Consider the following 23,688-nt stretch of genomic DNA (forward strand, 5'->3'; position numbering starts at 1 on the left):
GTCAGCAGGAGCTATTCTAACACTACGTCCAGGGGACCAAGCACTGGATTAGAAACTAGGTGCTCCTAAATTCTAATACGTGGACTTTGTATGTTGCCCCAGATGTTGCTCAAGCCCTCTCCCTCAGTTTCTCCACCTGTAAAGTGGGAAGAATGATTTGTAAATGCAAAGCATGTAGCACCTTAGGAATTACACCAGCCCCAGAGACTGATGTCCTGTATTTATCCACAAATCACGTACAGTCTAGGCAGTGGTAGCTCCCTCTTTTTACTCTCATTAGTGTTTGAACTCTGACCTAAGGAGAGAACCAGTCACTGACACAGCTCCTGCAAGCGAGATGGTCATATCCCTGCTTCACAACAAGGTGCAAGTCCCCAGTTAGCTTAGCTTTTGGAGAGGGGCAAAGAGTCTCACAAGCACCCATGCAGCCAGTGCATCCTATACTGGATCAAACCCACCCTGATGAACCTACACCCAGGTCCGAGAAGGTGTGTCAGGGATACAGCTGGTCTGGTCAGTGCAAGCACACGTACACAGGACAAAACATTCCTTTACAGCGGATAAAAAAGGAAATAAAAGATACCCAAAGGTCTGGGCGGGGCACCACATTACCCTTTTTAACTTTTTTGCTACTACGACTGGTTGCCGTGGTGTTCTGGCTGGGCCCAGCAGACTGCTCCCCTAGGCCACCTGTAAAGAGAGGAGAGAGAGAGAGAGAGCCCATTGTGAGCAAGCAGGGAGAGCAGATGCACCAAAAGGACGACAATGCTCATCGAATTCTCAGTGCAATCCCTGGAAGGGGACCAGCTATGGGAATGAAAAGTGATCGCTCTCTTTCCAGGTGTGGGACCCGGTGGGTAGCGCACAGGACTGGGGCTCATGAGAGCTGGGTTCTGCTCCACGCTTTGCCATTAGCCTGCTCTGTGATCATGGGCCAGTGACATCACCTCTCTGCAGCCCACTTTGTAATGTAAGACTTACCATCTTTGTAATGGGATGCGTGAATGGAAAGCACTATTTCAGAGCCAGACATTCATTATGGTGGCTATTAAACACAACAACAAAAGGCACTGGCAAGATAAAGAAAAAAGCCGCTCATCATCCCTGGTCCTTCAATGAATTGATTTCTACCTAAGATGGATCTGCCCCCACTTGAAAACAACAATCCTTCTAGGTGTTATTACAATACTGAATATAAAGTGCACAATCCCACTTTATTTCTTGCAGTTCAGTCAGAGCCAAATTCCCTGTCTACTTCCAATACTTGCAAATTCCACAAGGTCTCACAACCAGAGGAGAGGTTGTCCCTTAATTCAGACACAAACTACACTGGTCAGTTTCACTGTTTTTTTCCATTAGCCCAGCATCACTGCCTGGCTTTCCCGCACTAGATCAGCATTGGTGCTACTGGCCTCAGAAGGCTGCAGGGGAATGTCTGAAGTGCCCTTCTATGCTAGAAAGTGACACAAAATACTTGCATCGTGGGACTGCATGCTTCTGTCTCAAAGGACTCCAGAATGAAACTGCTCAGTTTACAAGTTAAAGACAGCCCTGCAAACTCAGCTGGTGCTCCAAGAGCCAAGCTGAGATCTTCCCCACTCATGCGATAGTGCCAGTAATTAAGGTTTCAGATTGTGTCCACAGTGACACCTGTGCAATCCCAGTGCCTTCAGACTGGGTTCACAGTGACGCTAGGTGTAACTGGATTAGAACTTGGTAAACAATTCGGCTGATAATGCATGAGAAAGAACAGAATCCAGCTCCTGCTTTCTCCTGCCTGTGCTAGTTCAACAGGGCTAAAAGGTAAAATGCAGTAAAAAACGTGTCACCAAAGTATTGTTCTGAATACGCACAGGCAGGTGCTCTGTTGTAAAGAGCTGTCATTTTTATATAAGCAATTTTCAGAACTGTCCCTGTATAGCCCCCAAATTGTGACCTATTTCATACTGAACTTTTCTAGTCACAGTGCACTTTGTAACTCGCCTTTCTTCCCCATCTGACCGGGAGACCAAAGCTATTAGTCCACCTCCCTTTAAGAGGCCACTTCTGGGCTTATTACAGGCAAAGCATGGTAGATAATTGAACATCAGCAAAACCAACAAAACCAGAGCTAAATAAGGCAAATGCCTGAAATGTCAAAATGGGTTAAAAGCAGAGGAATTCGCTCAATGCATTTTGATCTTTTTTAGCTTCTTAAAACAGACCCAAAAACGTTGAGTGCTTAATGATCTTTGGTGCCCAACATGAGACCCATTAAAGGGGCCTGGTTTTTCAGAGGGTGGGTGTCAGAGGGTAGGTTGTCTCAAGTTGAGTACCCCCAAATCATTATGTACTCTTGAGAAATGCTGGCCTAAGTGTTGATCCGAGTTTCCAAATGTGGGACCAGGACATTCTAGTAAGACCCTCCACATTTGAAAATAGTCCTTTTTGTCATGGAGGGCACAGTGCTACTTAGATTGTCAGATCTTTAGGGGCAGAGGCTGTCTTTTGTTTTGTGTCTGTACAGTGCCTAGCACAACAGGTCCTGAGCCATGACTGAGGATACAGGAATACAGATATATAATAATAATAATGCTGGCTCCATTTATATAGCACAAACCTTGGCCTCCCAGTGTTACAGAGGTTCCAACCTACAGATCAAAGATGCCAAATCCATCCATCCTCCCTCTGGCTGTACCATAGGGCAGTGAACGCTCCTGTGACAGCTAAAGACTGAGGGATATTCCCAGTGTCCTATCTGTCCCTTGGTATAAGCGTGAGTACTGGGTAGTACCAGCAGTTTGGAGAGCACATGGGAACAGAGAGAGAATGCTCATGGGAGGGGTGGAAGAAGGCTCCAAAAGGAAATCCAAGAGAAGAACAGCAGAACACGAACCCTGGACTTCAGAAACACAAACTGACTCCCGCAGGGAACTGATGGGCAGGATCACCTGGGAAGCTAATATGAGGAGAGAAGGACTCCAGGAAAGCTGGCTGCATTTTAAAGAAACTTTATTGAGGGTGCAGGAACTAACCACCCTGATGTGCAGAAAGAATAGCAAATATGGCAGGCAACCAGCTTGGCTTAACAGAGAAATCTTCAGTGAGCTTAAACACAAAAAGAAGCTTACAAGAAGTGGAAACGTGGACAGATGACTAGGGAGGAGTATAAAAATATTGCTTGAGCACGCAGAGGAGTAATCAGGAAGGCCAAATCAGAATTGGAGTTGCAGCTAGCATGGGATGTGAAGAGTAACAAGAATGGTTTCTACATGTATGTTAGCAACAAGAAGGTGGTCAGGAAGTCTAGGACCCTTACTGAATGGCAGGGGGCAACCTAGTGACAGATGATGTGGAAAAAGCTGAAGTACTCAATGCTTTTTTTGCCTCGGTCTTCATATACGAGGTCAGTTCCCAGACTGCTTCACTAGGCAGAACAGTATGGGGAGGAGGTGAGCAGCCCTCAGTGGTGAAAGAATAAGTTAAGGACTATTTAGAAAAGCTGGACATGTACAAGTCCATGGGGCCGGATTCAGTGCATCTGAGGGTGCTGAGGGAGTTGGCTGATGCGACTTCAGAGCCAGTGGCCACTATCTTTGAAAATTCGCGGCGATTGAGGGAGGACCCAGACAATTAGAAAAAGGCAAATATAGTGCCTATCTTTAAAAAAAGGGAAGGAGGAGAATCCGAGGAACTACAATCCCTCAATACCTGGAAAAATCATAGAGCAGGTCCTTAAGGAATCATGGAGCAGGTCCTTTTGAAGCACTTGGAGGAGAAGAAAATGATCAGGAACAGTCAGCATGGATTCACCAAGGGCAAGTCATGCCTGACCAACCAGATTGCCTTCTATGATGAGATAACTGGTTCTGTGGATATGGGGAAAGTGGTGGACATGATAAACCTTGACTTTAGCAAAGCATTTATATGGTCTCCCACAGTATTCTTGCTAGCAAGTTAAAGAAGTATGGATTGGATGAAAGGACTATAAGGTAGATAGAAAGCCAGCTAGATCGTTAGGCTCAGCCAGTAGTGATCAACAGCTCAATGTCTAGCTGACAGCTGGTATCAAGCGGAGTGCCCTAGGGTTGGTCCTGGGGCTGGTTTTATTTAACATCTTCATTAATGATCTGGATCAGTGGTCCCCGCCATGGCGCCCACTGGGGCATTTATGTGCGTCCGCCTAGTGCCCAGCAGGGGAGAGAAACCATGGCCTCGCATCTGTTGGGGACAGAGAACTCCAGGGCTGCAGGCTTCATTCTATGTTAAAGTAAGAATAATAAATATATTTGGATCAGCAGTTCAACAATGTTTTACTTTTTTAAAATAAGTAAGATGTAAACTGTTTATATATTTATTTTGTAAAAACTCCTTAATTTTTCTTACAGGTAGATAAAAAAGAGCAAATTCACATGGTAAGGTGAAAGTAATTGCCGGATAATTTAATTAATACCTTTTACATGTAAAATTACCCTTTTTATCTTATGGCTTCATATATTATGTAATCGTAAATATGATTTTTTGGTATTATTTAATGTACAAATACAAAATAAGCCTTGAAAAATTGTTGGCACCCGCCACACTCTTCTGAAAACATGAATGTGCTACTGGCCACAAAAAGGTTGGGGACCACTGATCTGGATGATGGGATGGATTGCACCCTCAGCAAGTTCGTGGATGACACTAAGCTAGGGGGAGTGATAGATAGTTGGGAGTAGGGATAGGGATAGGGTCCAGAGTGACCTAGATAAATTGGAGGATTGGACCAGAAGAAATCTGATGAGGTTCAACAAGGACAAGTGCAGAGTCCTGCACTTAGGACGGAAGAATCCCATGCACTGCTACAGGCTGGGGACCAACTGGCTAAATGGCAGTTCAGCAGCAAAGGACCTAGGGATTACAGTGGACGAGAAGCTGGATATGAGTCAACAGTGTGCCCTTGTTGCCAAGCAGGCTAACGGCATATTGGGTTGCGTTAGTAGGAGCACTGCCAGCAGATTGAGAGAAGTGATTATTCCGCTCTATTCCGCACTGGTGAAGCCACACTTGGAGTATTGCGTCGTTTTGGGCCCCCCCCCACTACAGAAAGGATATGGATAAATTGGAGAGAGTCTAGCAGAGGGCAACAAAAATGATTGGGGGCTGGGGCACATGACTTACGAGGAAAGGCTGAGGGAACTGGGCTTGTTAGTCTGCAGAAGAGAAGAGAAAGGGGGAACTTGAGAGCAGCCTTCGACTACCTGAAGGGGGGTTCCAAAGAGGATAGAGTTAGGCTGTTCTCAGTGGCGGCAGATGACAGAACAAGAAGCAGTGGACCCAAAGAACATACATCACACTAGTGCAGCCATCTCTTATGCAGGTTTATCCCCATTTCCCAGCAGCAGAGCATGAGCTCTGAGCACCAGAAAGCACAGAGGAAAAGACACAGCGCTTGGAAACATGGGCAGTAAACCACAAACTGGTTCAATTTGGGAATGCAATGTGGTATGACAGCAAAAAAAGAGACCTGTGTGATTTTTGGGCTCCAGACAGATACTGAGCTCCCCATAGGTGGCTTTGGCATTGTGTCCAGTTCTGGGCACCTCATTACCAGAAGGTTATTGACAAACACATGGGAGTTCAGAGGAGAGAAACAAACGATCAGAGTGCTAGATAGATTTACTTATTAAGGAAAATTAAAGCAGATTGGTACAGCTTGACTGAGAGATGAGCAGGGAAGGGTTTGATCTGCAAACATCTGAAGAGTGTAAAGACCAAGAGAGGCGAGGAATCTTACATTCATGTCATACAAACAGAAAAGTTAGATACGAATATAAAATACTCTTGCTGCAAGATTGCAGTGTAACACAACTTTATTTCTTAGAATTCAGAGCCCTACCACACTAATAACCCAAAATCAGAACGACACAAAGCAGGCTGCTCCCTAAAACACAGGCACAACTACTCCACCTTACTTTAGGTTGCCTTTCTGCAGTTGACTCAGCGAGACTCAGATCACATGCTTCCCTACAGAGCCCCTAGCCTGCCAGCAGGCCTAGGTAACCCCTTACCATTTAAAGTAATAGCTTGTAATTTCTAACACAATTTTTCATACACCGCCAAAGCTATTATTTGTATTACGGTAGCTCCTAGGGCTCCCTGTGCAAACATAATAAGACACAACCCCTTACCCAATCAACTCACAATCTAAATAAACACAACAAAGAGAGGGGAACAGGATGTAACATTGAAGCACAGCAATGGTTTGCAAATGCCATATGTGGCACCATTTTTTTTTTTTTTTTTGCAGGAGAGCTAAATTTTATTATATTTGATAGGAGGGGATTAGACAGACAAAGAGAGGGATGGGGCACACTGCATGGGGCAGTGGTGGGATGCTGAAAGACTAGGGCAGGGAAAAGAGGGAGGGAGCACAGAGGGCAGGTGAAGTGAGAAGGAAAGGTTGGAGCAATCAGCTTGTTAGTTACACATTTTTAGATGGCTTTGGATTTATGCTAAATTGTATAACTATGAACCATACTCCCAGCATGCCTTGCATGGATGTAAAGCTTTACTGTTAAAACTTATTAGCAGGTGGACTGAACATACCCTCTGCTGTTTGAATATGCAGAATCTGTTAGAAGTATAAATATAAACAGTGCGCTAGGCATGGCTGGTTATCGTTGAGATAACTGGTACCAGTGTTTTTAATTAGATAAGATGCCAGAAATAATGGGTGCAGATGATCTTTGTACCCTGAAGAACAGGCATGGAACTAAATAAAGAAAAGGGATGAAACGTATGCATTCACAAGGTGAAATCTGGGGAATTTTCTATTTGTTGTGCACAAATGAGGTATAAAAGAAAGACAACTTGACGTCACTTCTCGGAAGTGAAGATTCTCAATATCTGGAGAACACACATGCAGCTTTGGGTAATGTATGAATCTCTCCTTTTGTGCTGATTTCTCTGTGTTTAATCAGCAGATTGTGCCAGGTTATCTGAGCTGAGTTACATATGACATCAATAAAATAACTGACCCCTAAGCAAGCCACCTGACATAACCAGTGCCCACCAGCCCCTGCTGTAGTCCTTGCTGAGACTACTCCTCTGTCTGCTCCCACCAGCTTGAGAATTTCTCTGGATGCTGGGGCTGGAATTTCTTCCCCAAACTCAACATGATTTGACATGGGCGGTACATGTCTCTTAGTGTGACCATCCCTGGGCCCCATCTTTCCCTCTCCCCAGTGCTGCAATATCTGAATTCACCAGGATAGGACAAAGAGGTCTGACTAGAAGCAGTGGGATGAAAGCGGGGGCGGGCACTGAACATTAGGTAAAGTTTCCTTGCAGGGAAATGCATTATGGAGTGGAATTGTCTCCTAAGGGAAATGGTGGAAGCTCCATCGTTTGGGACACTTACCATTCAGTTGGACAAAAGTCACTACATGTGTGAGCTAGTGTAAACCTGGATTGACAAGATGGGCTGCTTGGGATCTAATCGCTCACTTACAGCTACGATGGCCAATATGAAAATTTCCCTTTGTTCCATTTCATCTTGCTACTTATTACATCCACTAAAATCGTCTCAGCACAGCTCTTCTGACTAGCTGAATTTGACATATCCTTAGGATTTCTTTCCATCAACATAAGAATGGCCATACTGAGTCAGACCAAAGGTCCGTCTAGCCCAGTGTCCTGTCTTCCAACAGTGGCCAATACCACGTGCCTCAGAGGGAATGAACAGAACAGATAATCATCAAGTGATCCATCCCATCGTGCATTCCCAGCTTCTGGCAAACAGAGGTTCGGGACACCATCCCTGCCCATTCTGGCTAATAGCCATTGATGGACCTATCCTCCATGAATTTATCTCGTCATTTTTTGAACCCTGTTATAGTCTTGGCCTTCACAACATCCTCTGGCAAAGAGTTCCACAGGTTGACTGTGCGTTGTGTGAAGAAATACTTCCTTTTGTTTGTTTTAAATCTGCTGCCTATTAATTTCATTGGATGGTCCCTAGTTCTTGTGTTATCAGAAGGATTAAATAACACTTATTTACTTTCTCCACACCAGTCATGATTTTATAGACTTCTATCATACCCCCTCCCCCAGTCATCTCTATTCCAAGCTGAAAAGTCCCAGTCTTATTAATCTCTCCTTATACGGAAGCTACTCCATACCCCTAATTATACTATTCATTATAGAGCATCAGTCATATTTAAAGGATGTTAACGCAGAGCTCTTATGGCCTGGGGATCTTTGCTGGAGTGGAAAATAATTTTGTATTTATAAATAAAAAGCAGCTTGCTTCCAGAGTCATGAACAGATTGTTTCTTAATTGAATTTGGGAGGTGAATTATATGGTGAATTAGAAAAAAAGAACAACTCTGCATTTAGTGAATTGTTCCCCTAGAAGGGGGCCGCGTGGGATTGAATTGCAAATGATGGCACCAAGCATTACAGCCGGCTCCACCTCCATCCCAGGCTGCTGACCTCTGCCGTGTTTCAGCCATCACTGGAACAGGCTTCCTTTCAGAGCTGCAATTGCATTCTTTCCCAGAGATCTGTGCAAGCCTTGGTTTCGTGTGCAAAAAAGATGTTTGAAAAAACTACTAAGCCTAATGAAACCTACAAGCTCTTTGCGTATTTTCTCTCATTGTCGCCAGTGAAAAGGGGGATGATTACACAAAGGCTAAATATGGTTGCGGTGATACACCAGATATTTTCAAACATTATTAATCTTGCCACCACAGCCATGGAACACACACATTCCTGCCTAAACAGATGGATGGTTTTATTGACACATGCCAACTTTGGAAGACCACATCCTAGATTTTTGGGGGTGTTAGGCCTTACCTACCAACTTGGTATCTAAACATCTTCCAGAGGTTCATTAAGCAATGTGATGCCCCTTCTCTGTTCTTCTCACCAGGGGAAGATAAAACACGATGGGGGGGGGGAGAGGAGAGAGAGGTAAATTAAGGGTTTTGTTAGTGAAGGTGAGGTCTAAGAAATGCACCTTTCATTTGGAACAGAAAGTGTAATGGTTCAAGGTGATTTTTGGTTCCTGTGGCAGAAAGTTCCACAGTCTCTCTTGCCAGCCCACTGAGAAAGTAAAAATGAGCTTTACCTTCGTGATGAACTATCTCATTGTGCCAGAGGAGCAGAATTTCTGATGGCAATTATATTTCCAGAGTATGAAGTGATGACTTACATATTTCAGCCCAGTATAATTAAAAAAGCTGAAGAGGAGGATGGAGATCTTGAATCTGGCGCAATGTTCTATGGGAAGCCAGCATAGCATGTGGAGGAAAGATTTATGCTTGCAGTAACCTGTGTGTTATGTATTGGCTGTATGTGTTTCATGGCTGATTTCTCACACCTAGATAGATTGCATTGCTGTAGTCCAACTGAGATGTAACAAAGGCATGTGTTATCAAGACCAGGTCAGCATCCACAAGGATGGGATGCAGCCTGCTAGCCAGCAGTGAGAGCTTAACTTTGGTGAGGAGTCCAGGAGAACTCCTAGATTGCAGCCTGGCTCTATTAGCTGTGGTGTGCATCTTCAACACGTGCAGAAGGCACTACAGCTGCAATCCCTCAGTGTTGTCCTCTGCTAGACAGCTTTAAGCAGATCTTTCTAGTCCATTCTGTAGCTTTGATCTCAGCCAGTCACTGGGTTAGCGAGATGGCTCTGGCATTCTTGTGTGTTGTGAAGGATATCTGAGTGCCAGCTGTGGTTGGTGTTTGGGCCAAAAAAATCTCAATGGTTCTCCTAGTGGTTGAGCGTAGATGTTGAAAAAAACTGGACAGAGAACTGATCCTTGGGGAACCTGCAAATACTTCCCATCACTATGTTTTGTTTTTTGTTTATTTGTTTTTAAAGGAAAGGAAAAAGGAAGTTTAAAAAAATTGGGGGGGGGGGAAGAGTTGTAAACAATTGGTTAGAGCAAAGCCAGAAATCATGATGGTGACATTGCTCCTGCAGTGGTGGGAAGCCTGGAAAGGCGCACCTGCACAGTCTACTATAACAAGGTTAGGAGCTGTGCTGATGGTCTCTAAGCCAATTCCCGTCAAGTCCTCCTCAGCCAAAGAAGGGCAATGAGTGACTGATATGGGACCCGAGGGAGAAGTAGAAGGACAAGGGGACACTCCCACCCCTTTTGCAGTAGCCTCTCAGAACCCGCCATCTTCTCCTTCCTCACATGAACACTGATGGTCCTTCAAAAATTGCTCCAAAAGGACAGTCATGGCATTCACGAGATAAATGTGTGTTCCCTGGCTCCTCTCCTAGGCTGAGAAATCAGCCCAAAAGATGTGACTGTGACTGTGTACCGACACAGCCATTTCTGAGTGGATTTGCTGTTCACAGCATCCAACATGACCGCTGGCATTCTGGGTAGATCCTGTCTACAGCAGATATGAAGCTTAATGCCCTTTATTGATCCAAATGCTGCCTAAGTGCATATAACTGGAGCCAAGTCGTCCAATGACTGTTCTTTCTATTGATCAAGGAGATGTGATACTCATATAGCATTGCTCCCTTCCCAGCTGCACAGTCAATACAACAAGACTTCTGGTTCATAGTATTAGGTAACATGCCAGAGAGTTCTAGAGGACAGGGACCTCCTAGATCGATCAATCTCCAGCATCACACACGAAAGGAGACACTTCACTTCCCAGAGACGTGTCCAATTTCACCTGAGGCACTTTTAGCTGAGTTGCCATGGCTACCCATCTCCCCCATTCAGCATTTCAAAGAGTGACAGCACTCACCGTCTAAGGTTCTGTCTGCTTTCTTGGGAGGACTTGACTAGGAGCAGCAAGAGTACCCTAAATGTGGGGGGACCATAAGCACCCGAACCTTCCCTCTGAGGCCCCACCCTCGCATCACTGCTTCCCCCTGAGGCGCCGCCCCTATGCCGCCCCTTTAGGGGTGCCAACTTATTAATTGCATAAAACTGAACACTCTTGTCCCGCCCTCTGCTCTGCCTCTTCTCTGAGGCCCCGCCCCTTCTCTGAGACTCCACCCTACTCACTCCAGCCCCCTCTCTTTTCCCCACCCTCACTCACTTTCACTGGACCAGGGGAAGAGGCTGGGGTGTGGGAGGGGGTGAGGGCTCCAGCTGAGAGTGCGGGCTTTGGGGTGGGGCTCGGGGGCTCGGGATCAGGAGGGGGGCTCCAGGCTGGGGCCAAGATGTTTGGAATGCAGGAGCAGGCTCAGGGCTGGGGGAGGGGGTTGAGATGCAGGAGGGGGCGCAGGCTCTGACAGAGTGTAGGCTCTGGGATGGGGCCAGGGATGAAGCATTTGGGGTGCAAGAGGGGGCTCAGGGCTGGGGTAGGGGTTCTAGGTGGGAGTTTGGGTGAGGGAGGAGGGTTTCAACCTGGGGCAAGGGGTTGGGGTAAAGGTGGGGGTGCAGGGTCTGGGAGGGAGTTAGGGTGCAGGAGGGGGTTCCGACCTGGGGCAGAAGGTTTGGGGTGCAGGCTCCAGCCGGGCGGCGCTTACCTCAGGTGTTGCCCAGTCAGTGTTGCAGCAGGGATAAGGCAGGCTCCCTGTCTGCCCTGGTTCCGTGCTGCTCCTGGAACCTGCTGGCACCACATCCCTGCAGCCCCCAGGCAGAGGGGCCAGGGTGCTCTGCATGCTGCCCCCCCCCCGTGCTTGCCTGCGGGCCGTCCCCCCCCCCCCCCCCACAGGCACCACCCCCGCAGCTCCCATTGGCTGCTGTTCCTGGCCAATGAGAGCTGCAGAACCAGTGCTGGGGGTGGGGGCAGCACGTGTCCCTTCCCTGATTGCCCCTGCACCTAGGGACAGCCATGTCAGACACTTCCAGGGAACTGCGCAGAGCCAGGGCAGGCAGGGAGCCTGCCTTAGCCCCACTGCGCTGTCGACCTGACTTTTAACGGCCCGGTCAGTGGTGCTGAGCAGAGCCTCCAGGGTCCCATTTCGAGCAGGCATTCCAGTAGAAAACCAGACACCTGGCAACCTTATGCCCCTTCCCCCCGTGAGGCTCTGCCCCTACACCACTCCTTCCCTTTAAAAGTGGGGGTCCATGGGTCCCTGTCCCCCCCAGACCTGTCTGAAACACCGTTGTCCCAGACATAGTTAAAACACAGGACAGTTCTGCCATGCAGAGGTAACCACAGAAGTGTTTAGGCCTGTTACTGAATCATGCCTCAGCCTTGGACACGAAAGTTGTTTGGCAACATGCACCAAATGCAGAGATATGAATCACATTTGGAATTAAAGGACTAAGCTAGTTACCACCAGTGTTCTAAAAATCAGTTCCTCAGCTAAGCATATGGGACATGGAAAATCAAAGGGAATATTAACAGAGCTATAGATTAATTTAGTAGCATCATCAGTGAAAGTTTCTCTGTGGATTATGACCAACAAAGGCCCCTCCCATCCCCCAGGTACTTCTAAAGCATCCCCCTGGGGCTTCCTGATTGCCGGAAATCACTGAGGACAGACTTCATTGTAATTCATAAATCCAAAAAGTCTGTGGCTCTCCTCCTGGACCCCTCCAGTCTCACAGCATCTGATTCAGATGGGAAGCCCCCACTTAGCCACTGCTAACAAGTCCTGAGAAGCACCTGGCATGTTATTTTGTTGGACATGAAGTGAAGCGCTCTCAGCGTCAGCCTGTCTCCCTCATATTCTGGACTGTCCCTTAGCACACTGGTTTCCAAACATTTTACTAAGGTGACCCACCAAGTGCATTTTGTCTTTTTTTGGGGACTCACCCTTGCACATATACTGGATATCTATCTACTATTGCCAGCTAGGAGCTGTCATATAGGGCTGCAGACTGCCATTTAAAGTGGGGGGCTTCCATCCTTCTCCCCTTTTTTCCCCTCCCCTGGCCCCCAGACTTCCTGCTTGACTCCTCCAAGTCCCTGTGCTCAGTTGCCGACTGTCTGCTTGCTGGTTCCGGCTGCTTCCTGCACGCTGCTGCGACCTGGAACCCACTCCCCATACCACTGCCTGCAGGTCTACCCCAGAGGAAGTGAGAGTGTGGGGGAGAGCCCATCCCAGGGCACTGGAGGGGTGGGGCGGGGCAGGGAGCAACATGAGGGAAAGTGACAGATGACCCATCTAGACCCTTGCCATAACCCACTGCTGGGTTGGGACTCACTCTGCAGGAAACACTGCCTTGGCATGTTACTCCATCTGCCTCCCCTGTTTGTCTGCTTCTCCCACAACCAGTTTCAGGCTTCTCTCCTCCCCACACAACGCCCTCTCAGAACTGAACCATCAAGCCATTAACTCACTCCTCCCTCAGATTCCACTTCTGTCATGATTCCTCCAACAAATTAGCCAACTAATAACATCAGGGTCAACAGACAGTTGGAGACAATCGATTTGTAAGCATAATAGGGTGATAAGTAATAGCCAACATGGATTTGACAAGAACCAATCATGCCAAACCAACCTAATTTCCTTCTTTGACAGGGTCACTGGCCCAGTGAAGGGTTGGGGATGCAGGAAGCTATAGACATAATTTATCTTATTTTAGTAAGGCTTCTGACACTGCCCCACCGGACAATCTTATAAGCAAAGCAGAGAAAGGGGGTCTAGATGAAATTACTATAAAGTGGGTGCACAGCTGGTGGAAAAAATTCACTCCAAAAGTAGTTATCAATGGGGTTCATTGTCAAATTGGGAGGCTGTATCTGGCAGGGTCTTGGAGGGATTGGTCCTGGGTCTGGTACTATTCAATATTTTCATTAATGACTTAGATAATGGAGCGGAGAGTATGTGTGGGAACATAGGCCCACATTAGACCTGGGTGAACTATGGTTTTCACTTGAGTTAGGATATTAGCCTGGGCAATAGGCCCTACGTATGTGACCAAAAAGAATAAGATCATGAGAAAGAAGAGTTGTTGTGTTAAACTTGTAGTGATCCTTCAAAATACCAGTGTTATCTTCCTTAAGATTTAGGCTAAAGTAATAGAGAAAGGGGGAAAAAACATGGTTGATTGGGTACCAGGTGCAGTAATTGGCTTTGTTCAACATATTATAAAAAACTGCTTTGTCTGGCCTTAGCTAGGTCCAGTAATTGGCAATGACATCACTAGATTTTAAAGGGCATAAAAAAGTAAACTCTTAAAGGATTCATCACTAATACCTGCCTGGTCAACTTGAAGCTGACCAGTATGAATCTAAATACACCTGGGTTTAGGTCTCTTTAATCAAATGCTCATCAGTGTTTGGTTACTGTTTGAATGCAGCAAATGGCTTATTACTGAGGCTTTTTAGATGTTTAGATAAATTGTAGAAATATCATCCGGTCTTTAATAAAGGAATTTATGGTTAAATTGGTGTCAGTAATATCCTATAGTAATAACAATTCCAACTATGTGCTTATAAAATCTGTGGATGACCCCAAGCTGGAAGGGGCTGCAAGCACTTCGGAGGATTTGAATTAAAAAAGACCTTGATAAACTGGGGAACTGGTCTGAAATAAATAAGCTGGAATATAATAAAGACAAGTGCAAAGTACTACACTTAAGAAGGAAATATCAAATATACAACTAAAAAATAGGAAATAACTGACTAGGTGACAGTACTGCTGAAAAGGATCTGGGGGTCACAGTGGATCACAAACTGACTATGAGCCAACAAAGTGACAGCTATTTAGTCTTCAGAAAAGAAGACTGAGCAGAGGCCATGATAACAGTCTTCAGTATGTTAAGGGCTGTTATAAAGAGGATCAGGATCATTTGTTGTCCCTGCCCACTGAAGGTAGGACAAGAAGTAATGGGCTTAATCTGCAGCAAGGGAGCTATAGGTTTGATATTAGGAAAAACTTTCTAACTCAAAAGGGAGTTAAGCTCCAGAACAGGCTTTCAAGGGAGGCTGTGGCATCCCCATCATGGGAGGTTTTTAAGAACAAGCTGCACAAAACACCTGTCAGGGATGGTCTGGGTTCACTCAGTCCTGCTTCAGCACAAGGGGATAGACTACATGAGCTCTCGAGGTTCCTTCCAGCCCGACATTTCTATGATATTTACAGAGGAGAAAGAAACAGACTATTTAGTTATATTAACTGTTCAACCAAACAAAGCTTGGTATGTTCTTATTAACTGTATTATGGTAGTATCTTCAGTGTGCCAGCTCTCTTCCAAGCTTATAGTCCAGCCCTGAAAGAGCTCATTCTGTCCCCAACCCCAACCTTTGCTTCTTGTCCTCTTACACAGAGCTCCTTTAGGTCTTCTTCAATTCCCATTTGTCCGCTCAGCTGCGACAATGAGGACCAATGAAGTCTTTCCACCACTTTCTGTCCTGTATAAGCTGTAACGCTGCCTTCAATGACTCAAGAGCATAAGCACCACCCCAAATTGTTTGTGAGTTCCATACTTAGATTTCACCAACCAATCATCAAGTGTAAATGCCACAGGAACTATAACAGCCTTAAAATGGAATCACAGGCAGTCCTCTGGGATACTCTGACCTGTCTCACCACCCAGACCAGCTGACCTTTGTGATAGATGGCCTCTTACACCAAGCATCACAGCAATATTCAGGTATCAGAGAGGTAGCCATGTTAGTCTGGATCTGTAAAAGCAGCAAAGAGTCCTGTGGCACCTTATAGACTAACAGACATATTGGAGCATGAGCTTTCGTGGGTGAATACCCACTGCGTTGGATGCATCCACGAAAGCTCATGCTCCAATACGTCTGTTAGTCTATAAGGCGCCACAGGACTCTTTGGAGCAATATTCAGCAAAAAGAACAGGAGTACTTGTGCCACCTTAGAGACTAACAAATTTATTTGAGCATAAGCTTATATTCAGGTTACTTCCAGTCCCAAAGGACCAGTCACTTACACCAGGTCAATTGTACCTTAGATCTCACACCAAAGATAACACTCATAGCCAATCCTATAATTAACTATATAAAGGTTTTTTGAAATAGGAAATCAGAGTTATTTACAAGGTTAAAGCAGGTAAACAGATATACAAATGAGTTGCACTCTTAAGTTTTGAAAAGTAACAAAAGCTTCTACAATAAGCAATGCTATAGATCTTTTAGGGCTAATCCCGAGCCGCTTAGCCTGGGTCTCTTGCTTATGCCTAGAAACACTTTGCCCCCTAGAATCCAAGCTGCTAGTAATACCAAGTTCCTTCTTTTTGGAGTTTTTATCCCTCTCCTGCCATGTGCTTGGAGCTGCAAACTCAGCTGATGGGAGAGTCTGCTCATGACTCATCTTCATAGGAAAGACAGCAGAACAACAAAAGTATTTTGTCCTCTTGTTGATGGTATGTAGGGAAATTACAGATGCAACGTCCAACACCAGTTCGTCTGGTATCAACGGACCTTTTCTTTTGGGAAGGGCGTAACTCCTTCTGTTGAAGATCAGCACTTCACACTAGTTAATGTCTCTCTCCTATCTGGTGATTTACACAGTCACAGAGGCTCACAATACAACTGCTCTAACATTACCTTACAATACGGGGACAGATATTATAAGTGAGATTAAAGCCAGCAGCAACTCACAAGCATTCAATAATGTCTAAGCATATTCTGATAATTCTAGTACCCATTTTAACAATACTAACGCACAACTGACCCAGACAGACTCCAGCTGTGTTTCAGCTGAGACATGGGAACCTCAGTATGAGCTGGCACCTGGCCTCCCAAAGTCAAACCAGTTTCACAGCTTCATTCATCTTTAAATCTTTTTTGTTCTGTGTCTTTTTTCACCATGTTTAATCCAGCGCAGCCTCAGTCTTGCCCTATTTCTAGTTTCTTGCACTCTGGTACGTACTACCATGTATGGTATCTTTTCTGGATTCATTTTTGACATGTGTCTAAACAACTGCAGTCATCTTTCTTCAGTCTTCTGTAACAGCCTTATTTCTTGCCCTAGTTGGGGGAGGGGGGTTATTTCTTTATTTTCTGCAGAAACTCCCAGTATTCCCCTCAGCCAGTTCATTTCTGCAGTCCATATCTTTAGTTCGCTATCTTTCCTCGTACTCCAGCATTCCGACGTGTACAGCAGTCTCTGCACAACTCTCATATATGCTAATTTCCGTTATCAAAATGTCTTTAGATCTTGCAGAGTTTTCCAAATGCAATAGCAGCTAGTTTAATTTTTCGTTTCATGTCATCTTCATAATTCCCATTCTCCAATACCTGTCCTCCGAGAGAAATAAATGTTTCTCTTTGTTCTAGTTCTGCATCTCCAACTTTGATCTTTATGTCTTCCTTGTTTTCCAATTGCAATAGTTTTTGTCTTCTCCATGCTGATCTTAAGTCTAAATTTTCTGCTTTCCCAATCAATCCTGTCAATTATTCTCAGTAAATCCTCCTTAGTCACTGCTAGGAGGTCAATATTGCCTGCGAATCTAAGATTATTTACTGTCTTCCCTCATAACATGACTCCTCCCATTTCATCTCTCAGTGCTACAACTATTACTGCTTCCAGTACCAAATAGAATAAATCTGGGGATATCGTGCACCCATGTCTCATTCCTATAGTCGTCCTGCACCATTCTATCAGCTTCTTGTCTCAGGGCCACCCAGGAGGAGGAAGTGGGGCAGTTTGCCCCAGGCCCCGCAGGGGCCCCCACAAGAGTTTTTTGGGGCCTCTGGAGTGGGGTCCTTCACTCGCTCTGGGGGCCCCGGAAAACTCTTGTGGGGCCCGGGCCCCCAATGCTTCTTCCACTCCGGGTCTTCGGCGGCAATTCAGTGGCGAGGGTCCTTCCACTTCAGGACCTGCCGCCGAAGTGCTGGGTTTTTGGCGGCAATTTGGTGGCGGGGGCCCTCCGCCGCTGAAGATCCCAGGCTCCCTGGATCCTCTTGGCGGCCCTGTCTTATCTACTCTCACCACACCCATCCACCTGTTGTAGATGTTTTCTACCAGCTTGATCAGTTTCTTGGGGATGCCATACAGTCTCATCACTTGCCATAACCCTTTCTGCCAAATGCTATAAAAAAAAAAAAAAACATTTGAAGTCTATTAAGTTGTTGTAGCAGCTTTGGTTGCCTTCTGTGCACTTCTCCAGTATCGGTCTTATCGCTGATCTATTCTATTTCATCATGGTCCAAATCCACCCTGCTCCTCTGCAAGCTCCACTTCCTCTCCATTCTCCACTGCAACATCTTGGTGAATGCTTTTCCTAGAGCACACAGTAAGCTGATTGCTCTGTAGTTCTTGCACTCATTCTTGTTTCTTTTTTTTATAGATCAGAATTATCACTATTTCCCCCCATTCGCTCATCCCTTGTTCTTGTTTGTAAATCTCATTGAACAGCTTGTGCATTGCCTTTACCATGTGTTCCTCACCTGCTTGAAGCAGGTCTGGGCTTATGTTGTCACTTCCCGGAGTCTTTTTCTCTCTCAAACTTTCTGCACATTGTACCGCTCTTCAAAGTAGTCTGGCCATCACTTACGCTTTGTTTGTTCGTCTTCAGTATTTGCCCAGGCTTGTCTTTCACCGCTATCTTCAACTCACATTTCCCACTCAGTTCTCTTATCTTGCAATACAACTTGTCTGTCACATTTCTCTTCATATATTCTTCTATTTCTTTACACTGTTCACTTTATCCAATTGTTTCTGTCTCTCTAGCTAACCTATTGTACTTCAGGGCTAGGTTTGTTTTTACTATAAGCTTGGACAGTGTCTAGCAAGCTGCAGGTATTTATTGTCTTATAGCACATAGCAGCCTTAGTCATGGACCAGGACCCCACTGTGCTTGGTGCTGCACAAACGGAGGACAAAAAGACAGGCCTGGCCCCAAAGAGCTTACAGTCTGAGGACTTGTCTAGAGAAGCCACTAGTTCGCAGCAAGCTGGGGCATAAATCTACAGTGCATTAGGCTGCCACGCACTAACTGTCTACATGGACTCTATTGCCATGCACTGACCCATTCCCATTTCAAAGAGCATTGATCAAAGGAAGAAGATAAAAAAAACCCTCCCAGAATACACTGGAGAGAAAAAAAATCCTTTCCTGACCCCCCTGCAGGTAGTCAGCTGAAACCCTGAAATGTGAGCTTTTAGGAACATAGAACATCTGCTACATGTGGTACGTTCTCTCTCTCGTCCTCTTCCTAGAGGGAGAACTCTGTGTGTGCAGTGTTTCAGCAGGTTTTTTTTTTTTTTTTTTTATATGTACATGCCATAAGGAATACTTCCCTCTCCAAAGCTCATCCCAACTTCATGGGCCTCAGCCTTCAAAATGTTGAGGCAGAAAAAAACTTTCCAAAACCACATAATCATCAGATGTTTCTCCGTGCACACAAGAGTAGGAGGAGTTACTGTTATGGCTTTGTTCCAGAGCAAGGGTTTCATAAAGCTGGGGTGGTGTGGTAGCAACACATACCTCCAGAAATAATCATTAATATATAGAACATGTACATTGTGTTGGCAGTGCTGGAAGACCCATCTCCCTGAATCTCCAGTAGTAGAGAAAGTGGAGCCGAAGCTTCTCATGTTAGCGTCTGTGTAAAATTGCTATCAGGAAAAGCTGTGCAAAGGGCAAAATAAAGCTGGGAGAAGAGTCTCGGACCATTAGGTCTCTCAGGACTGGAGGATTTGCATTTTGGTGAGTTTCAGGACTTCACATAAATTAATTGTGTCACATGCTCTGGGAGTTAAATATTCTCCAATTTTAGAGATGTGGAGATCTAGGCCATAAGGGTGCATACAGTTAGGTATCGACATCCTTATTAAGCACCTAAAGTGACCTGACTTTTTTCAGAGGCATTGGGCACCCAGCAGCAAACTCTGATGCACTTCTGCATTCAGGTCCCCAGTTCAGCAAAGCATTGAAGTGTATGCTTAAATCCAACCCTATTTAGCAAAGTATTTAAGTGCATCCCATTGACTTCAGTGGGACTTAAGCATGTGCTTAAATGCTGTGCTCTGAATAGGAATGGACTGGTGAATCAGGGCCTTAGCTGCCTGTGACAAACTGTACCCCCTGTGTTCGTCCTTTCTACAAGTCTATGATAAATTTTGTACAAAGTATGTCTTGTGGGGTATTATTAAAACTCATAATATGCTGAACATTATTGTCCTGGTAAAATATGTGTGGCAACATTACATGTAAAAGTTATAAGATTCTACTGTATAACACTGCTGTAACATGTTCCAGAGTTAGAAAGGAAGGCCAAAACCAGTTCTTCAAACAAAAAAGACACACTGATGCCCCAATCAGGTATCAGCATAATCAAATGGACTATCATGAGCCATCATCTAGTTAAGTGCCCATTCTTTGGCAGGAAGACGGGTGTGTAAGTGAGAACTTTACACATTGGGAAAGACACAGTTGCGGGTCTCTGTATAAATAGACTGGCTGGTGCCTGAACCCCAGCTGGAGATCATCCTCATAAGGGGGGACATAGAATGAGAAACAGAGGCCTCCAAATCACCTCTCTCCCCTCATCTCTACAGCTACAATGTTTGAAAGACAAAGGAAACATCATTGAACTTGGAGGGGGGAGGTCCTGGCTGAAGCAATCCAGCCAGACTGCTGTAAGCTTATAGTGAGAAAAACCTTTTAACTTTTAAGTTCATCTAGCTTGTTAAATTAGGCATCAGTTTCCATTTTAGCTTCTATTTTATTTGTAACAAATTCTGACTTTTATACCTCATTACTCGTAATCACCTAAAATCTATCTTTCTGTTGTTAAACTTGTTTTATTGTTTTATCTAACCCAGCGTGTGTTTGGATTGAAGTGCTTGGGAACCTCCACTTGAGAAAACAGGGTTTGTGCATATCATTTTCCACTGATGAAACAAAGGACTTCCTATGAGCTTGTATTCCCTCTCATTCATCAGGGAAAAACAGCGATGAGCCTTCAACCCCAGTGACTGATCTGCAACAGTTTAAGGCAGCAAAGCTTTGTTATAAAGTGAAAACTAAGTATTTTGCTCTTTTCCATGCAAACAGTACACTAAGGTTCTCCTCCCACCTTTCCAGGTAAGGTACATCAGATTGGGGATGAGTAGGAAGCAGCCAGGGCCACACATTTCACGGAGTTGTCTATGTTTTGCATGCACTACGTGCCAAGGCCACCCAAACAAAATTCCAGTGGAACAAAAGACCCTTGCTACCAGAGAATGGAGCAGAGCCAAGCGTTCCATGTGCCAGGGGCATGATGGGACGACAGCAGCCTCAGATCAGATTAGTCAGATCCTGCTGCTCAAGCTGCTGCTTGCCTGGATTTGCAGATCTACCTGTGCATTCCAATCACTCACTGCTGTACATGAACAATAATTAACATTCTTAAAAGGAAGCTGTGCTGGCAAAGTGGCCCAGTTACCAATTCTTATGTAATATGCCATAAGGTGTGCATAATTCTCCACAGCAAATAACAGATGACAGCTCCCTGTCTCCAGGATTTTACAGACCTAAATGGGGCTAGATAGAGAGATTCCTGGAGGCAGGTTAAACGCACAGAAGAATTGTTGTTGATTACCACAGTGCTCCAACTTTTGTTTCCAGCTGAATCCCTTCCGGGGGTGAACGTGCTGCCGTCTTAATAGAATTCTACGCTGAGCCTTTGAGGTAACTAACCATAGCAACAACTTCAGCCAATTGAGCAATGGAGGATTTGTGACCAGCCCACAAGGATCCAAAGATGGGACAGAACCAAAACCCTGAGGCCAAGCAGCCCTAGGACCTGGCTGTTTGAAATGCATAACGGAACCTTTCCAAACTCAGTACTGCCAACTCCAGGCATCCAAAAATCACAAGTCATGTTTCAAAATCTCATGAGATTGACTTAAATCAGGAGATTGTTTTTCTTTGTGTCTGGTTTCTGAGCCTTGAGGGTGCACTGGGGTTACCTTTTCAAGCTTCTCTCTGATACCATGAGGGATAGAAAATAACTTTTTTAAAATCAAAGCTGAGATTCTTATGCAGTCCCCTGACTCCAGCAGCAGAGGATTAAAAAAACCAAACCAAATTTTGCAAGATTCATGATAAAATCATGAGTTTGGCAACATTGGCTGGGGTGTTCAGATTTAATCCATTAGAGAAATAGTTCCAAGTTTGCAGTGCAGACCATGAACTGGATGGGGGACCAGCAAATAATTTCACATAGATACCACCAGAGGCCTTCAGACATTAATTACTTCCAGTCACTACTGACTAGGACTAGAGTTTGAGCTGTTGACTTAGCCTATGAAGCTTTACCTCCAACATTTAGCCCTCCCTTGCAATTAAATAAAGCAGCAGTCCTATAACAAGCTTATCTGCAGCATCTCTCCTTTTGGTTTTATGCTTGTTCATCCTCTGGCACAACATTGCTCTGGGTGCGAGAGCTGAAGGTGTTTTAGTGCAGACTCACTTTTCCTATATTTAATTTTGGGTTTGGGTCCTATGCAATTAAAATAATAAATATTGATGTGTGAACATGTGCTCAGGGGTAATCAGCCCTGAATTTCTGAAGATATTTTACATGAAATTTTGATCGACAATTTACAGGGAGAGAATCAGGAACATTCCCAGCCACTGGAAGTACTTGGATGCTGGACTATCAATTCTCCTGGTACAGTTGTGGTGAAGAATTAACCAATTTTAATGTTGGAAATGTATTAATTGCCAAGCAAAGCCACAAAAAAGCATTGCATTTCACCAGTCAATGTTCTGTAGGGCAATCCTTGCTACTTTGACATTAAGATCAGAAATTAGATCAGATAGTCACACTTCATAGTAAGATTATTTATATTCAAAGAATTAAATAAACCACACACTGTGATGACTTGTTGCAGACATGAGTAGTATGTAACAAATAGTTATCAGCACATCATTTGAAGAGCTTACAGATGTTAAGCAAACTGTCAAATCTAACATTGTTTCTTAAAAATATCCATTAATCATTTATAAAGTATTTGTAAGTGGAACTTTATATTAAAGCGTGGCTGATCTGAAACCATGTTGGCAATGTAGAGCAGGGCTGCCCAGAAGAGGGGGCAAGTGGGGCAATTTGCCACAGGGGTCCCCACAAGAGTTTTTCGGGGCCCCTGGAGCAGGGTCCTTCACTCACTCTGGGTCTTTGGCGGCAATTTGGTGATGGAGGCCCCATGCTGCCAAAGACCCCAGTCCCCCTGAATCCTCTGGGCAGCCCTGATGTAGAGGAAATTCCCTTTCCACTGATACAGCTAGGGCTGGGAGCTCCAGGGCTTTCATTCATCTCAGATCCATATATCACTGTGACTACAGTTTAGAGATGGGCCTGATTCAAACAACCCTGAATTTCGAGTGGTGGTAGGAGATTCGGAATCCAGAGCCATGGGTTGGCGTTTAAGTCCTCTTAACCAAAACCAGAATCCAGCCAAACTCAGAGTCTGCGGAGGTTCAAACTCTGTATCCGAAATCTATAGCTCAGGCTCATTCTGTACTGTCTTCTCCTGAATGACCTCTATTCTCTCCCATCTATTGATTCCAACCTCACAAGGCAACAGGGAATGTGAGAGGAAGGATTTACTGTCAATAACCCCAGAACAATCCAGCCGTGACTTGAACTGGCTTCTTGGAGCCAACACAAGTCTCTAGCAATAGACTGACCTCTAAGCACACCCGATATTGAAATTCACGGTATAATTACCATTGTAAGGTTACACACAGCCAGATCAAATCTATGGCTGGGTGCTGAGCTAATGAGAGATTTTTGGGAGAGGAGGAGAGAATTCCATGTCTTTAAGAACATGATTAGAAAAATTAAAAATCCCCATGTTTAAAAATAGTAGCACGGAGTGGTCTAGGCC

General features: G+C 45.0%; 1 protein-coding gene across 1 annotated transcript in view; it reads right to left on the bottom strand.

Annotated features, from left to right (window-relative positions):
* TLL2 (tolloid like 2) overlaps positions 1 to 23,688 on the bottom strand; it is a 190,888-nt gene that overhangs the window by 76,054 nt on the left and 91,146 nt on the right. Inside the window, exon 3 of the mRNA XM_032778202.2 lies at positions 613 to 690. Within this exon, the coding sequence (XP_032634093.1) occupies positions 613 to 690 (78 nt within the window). The remainder of the gene's footprint in view (positions 1 to 612; positions 691 to 23,688) is intronic.

Source organism: Chelonoidis abingdonii, chromosome 16 (assembly GCF_003597395.2).
Source record: "Chelonoidis abingdonii isolate Lonesome George chromosome 16, CheloAbing_2.0, whole genome shotgun sequence".
Lineage (NCBI taxonomy): Eukaryota > Metazoa > Chordata > Testudines > Testudinidae > Chelonoidis > Chelonoidis abingdonii.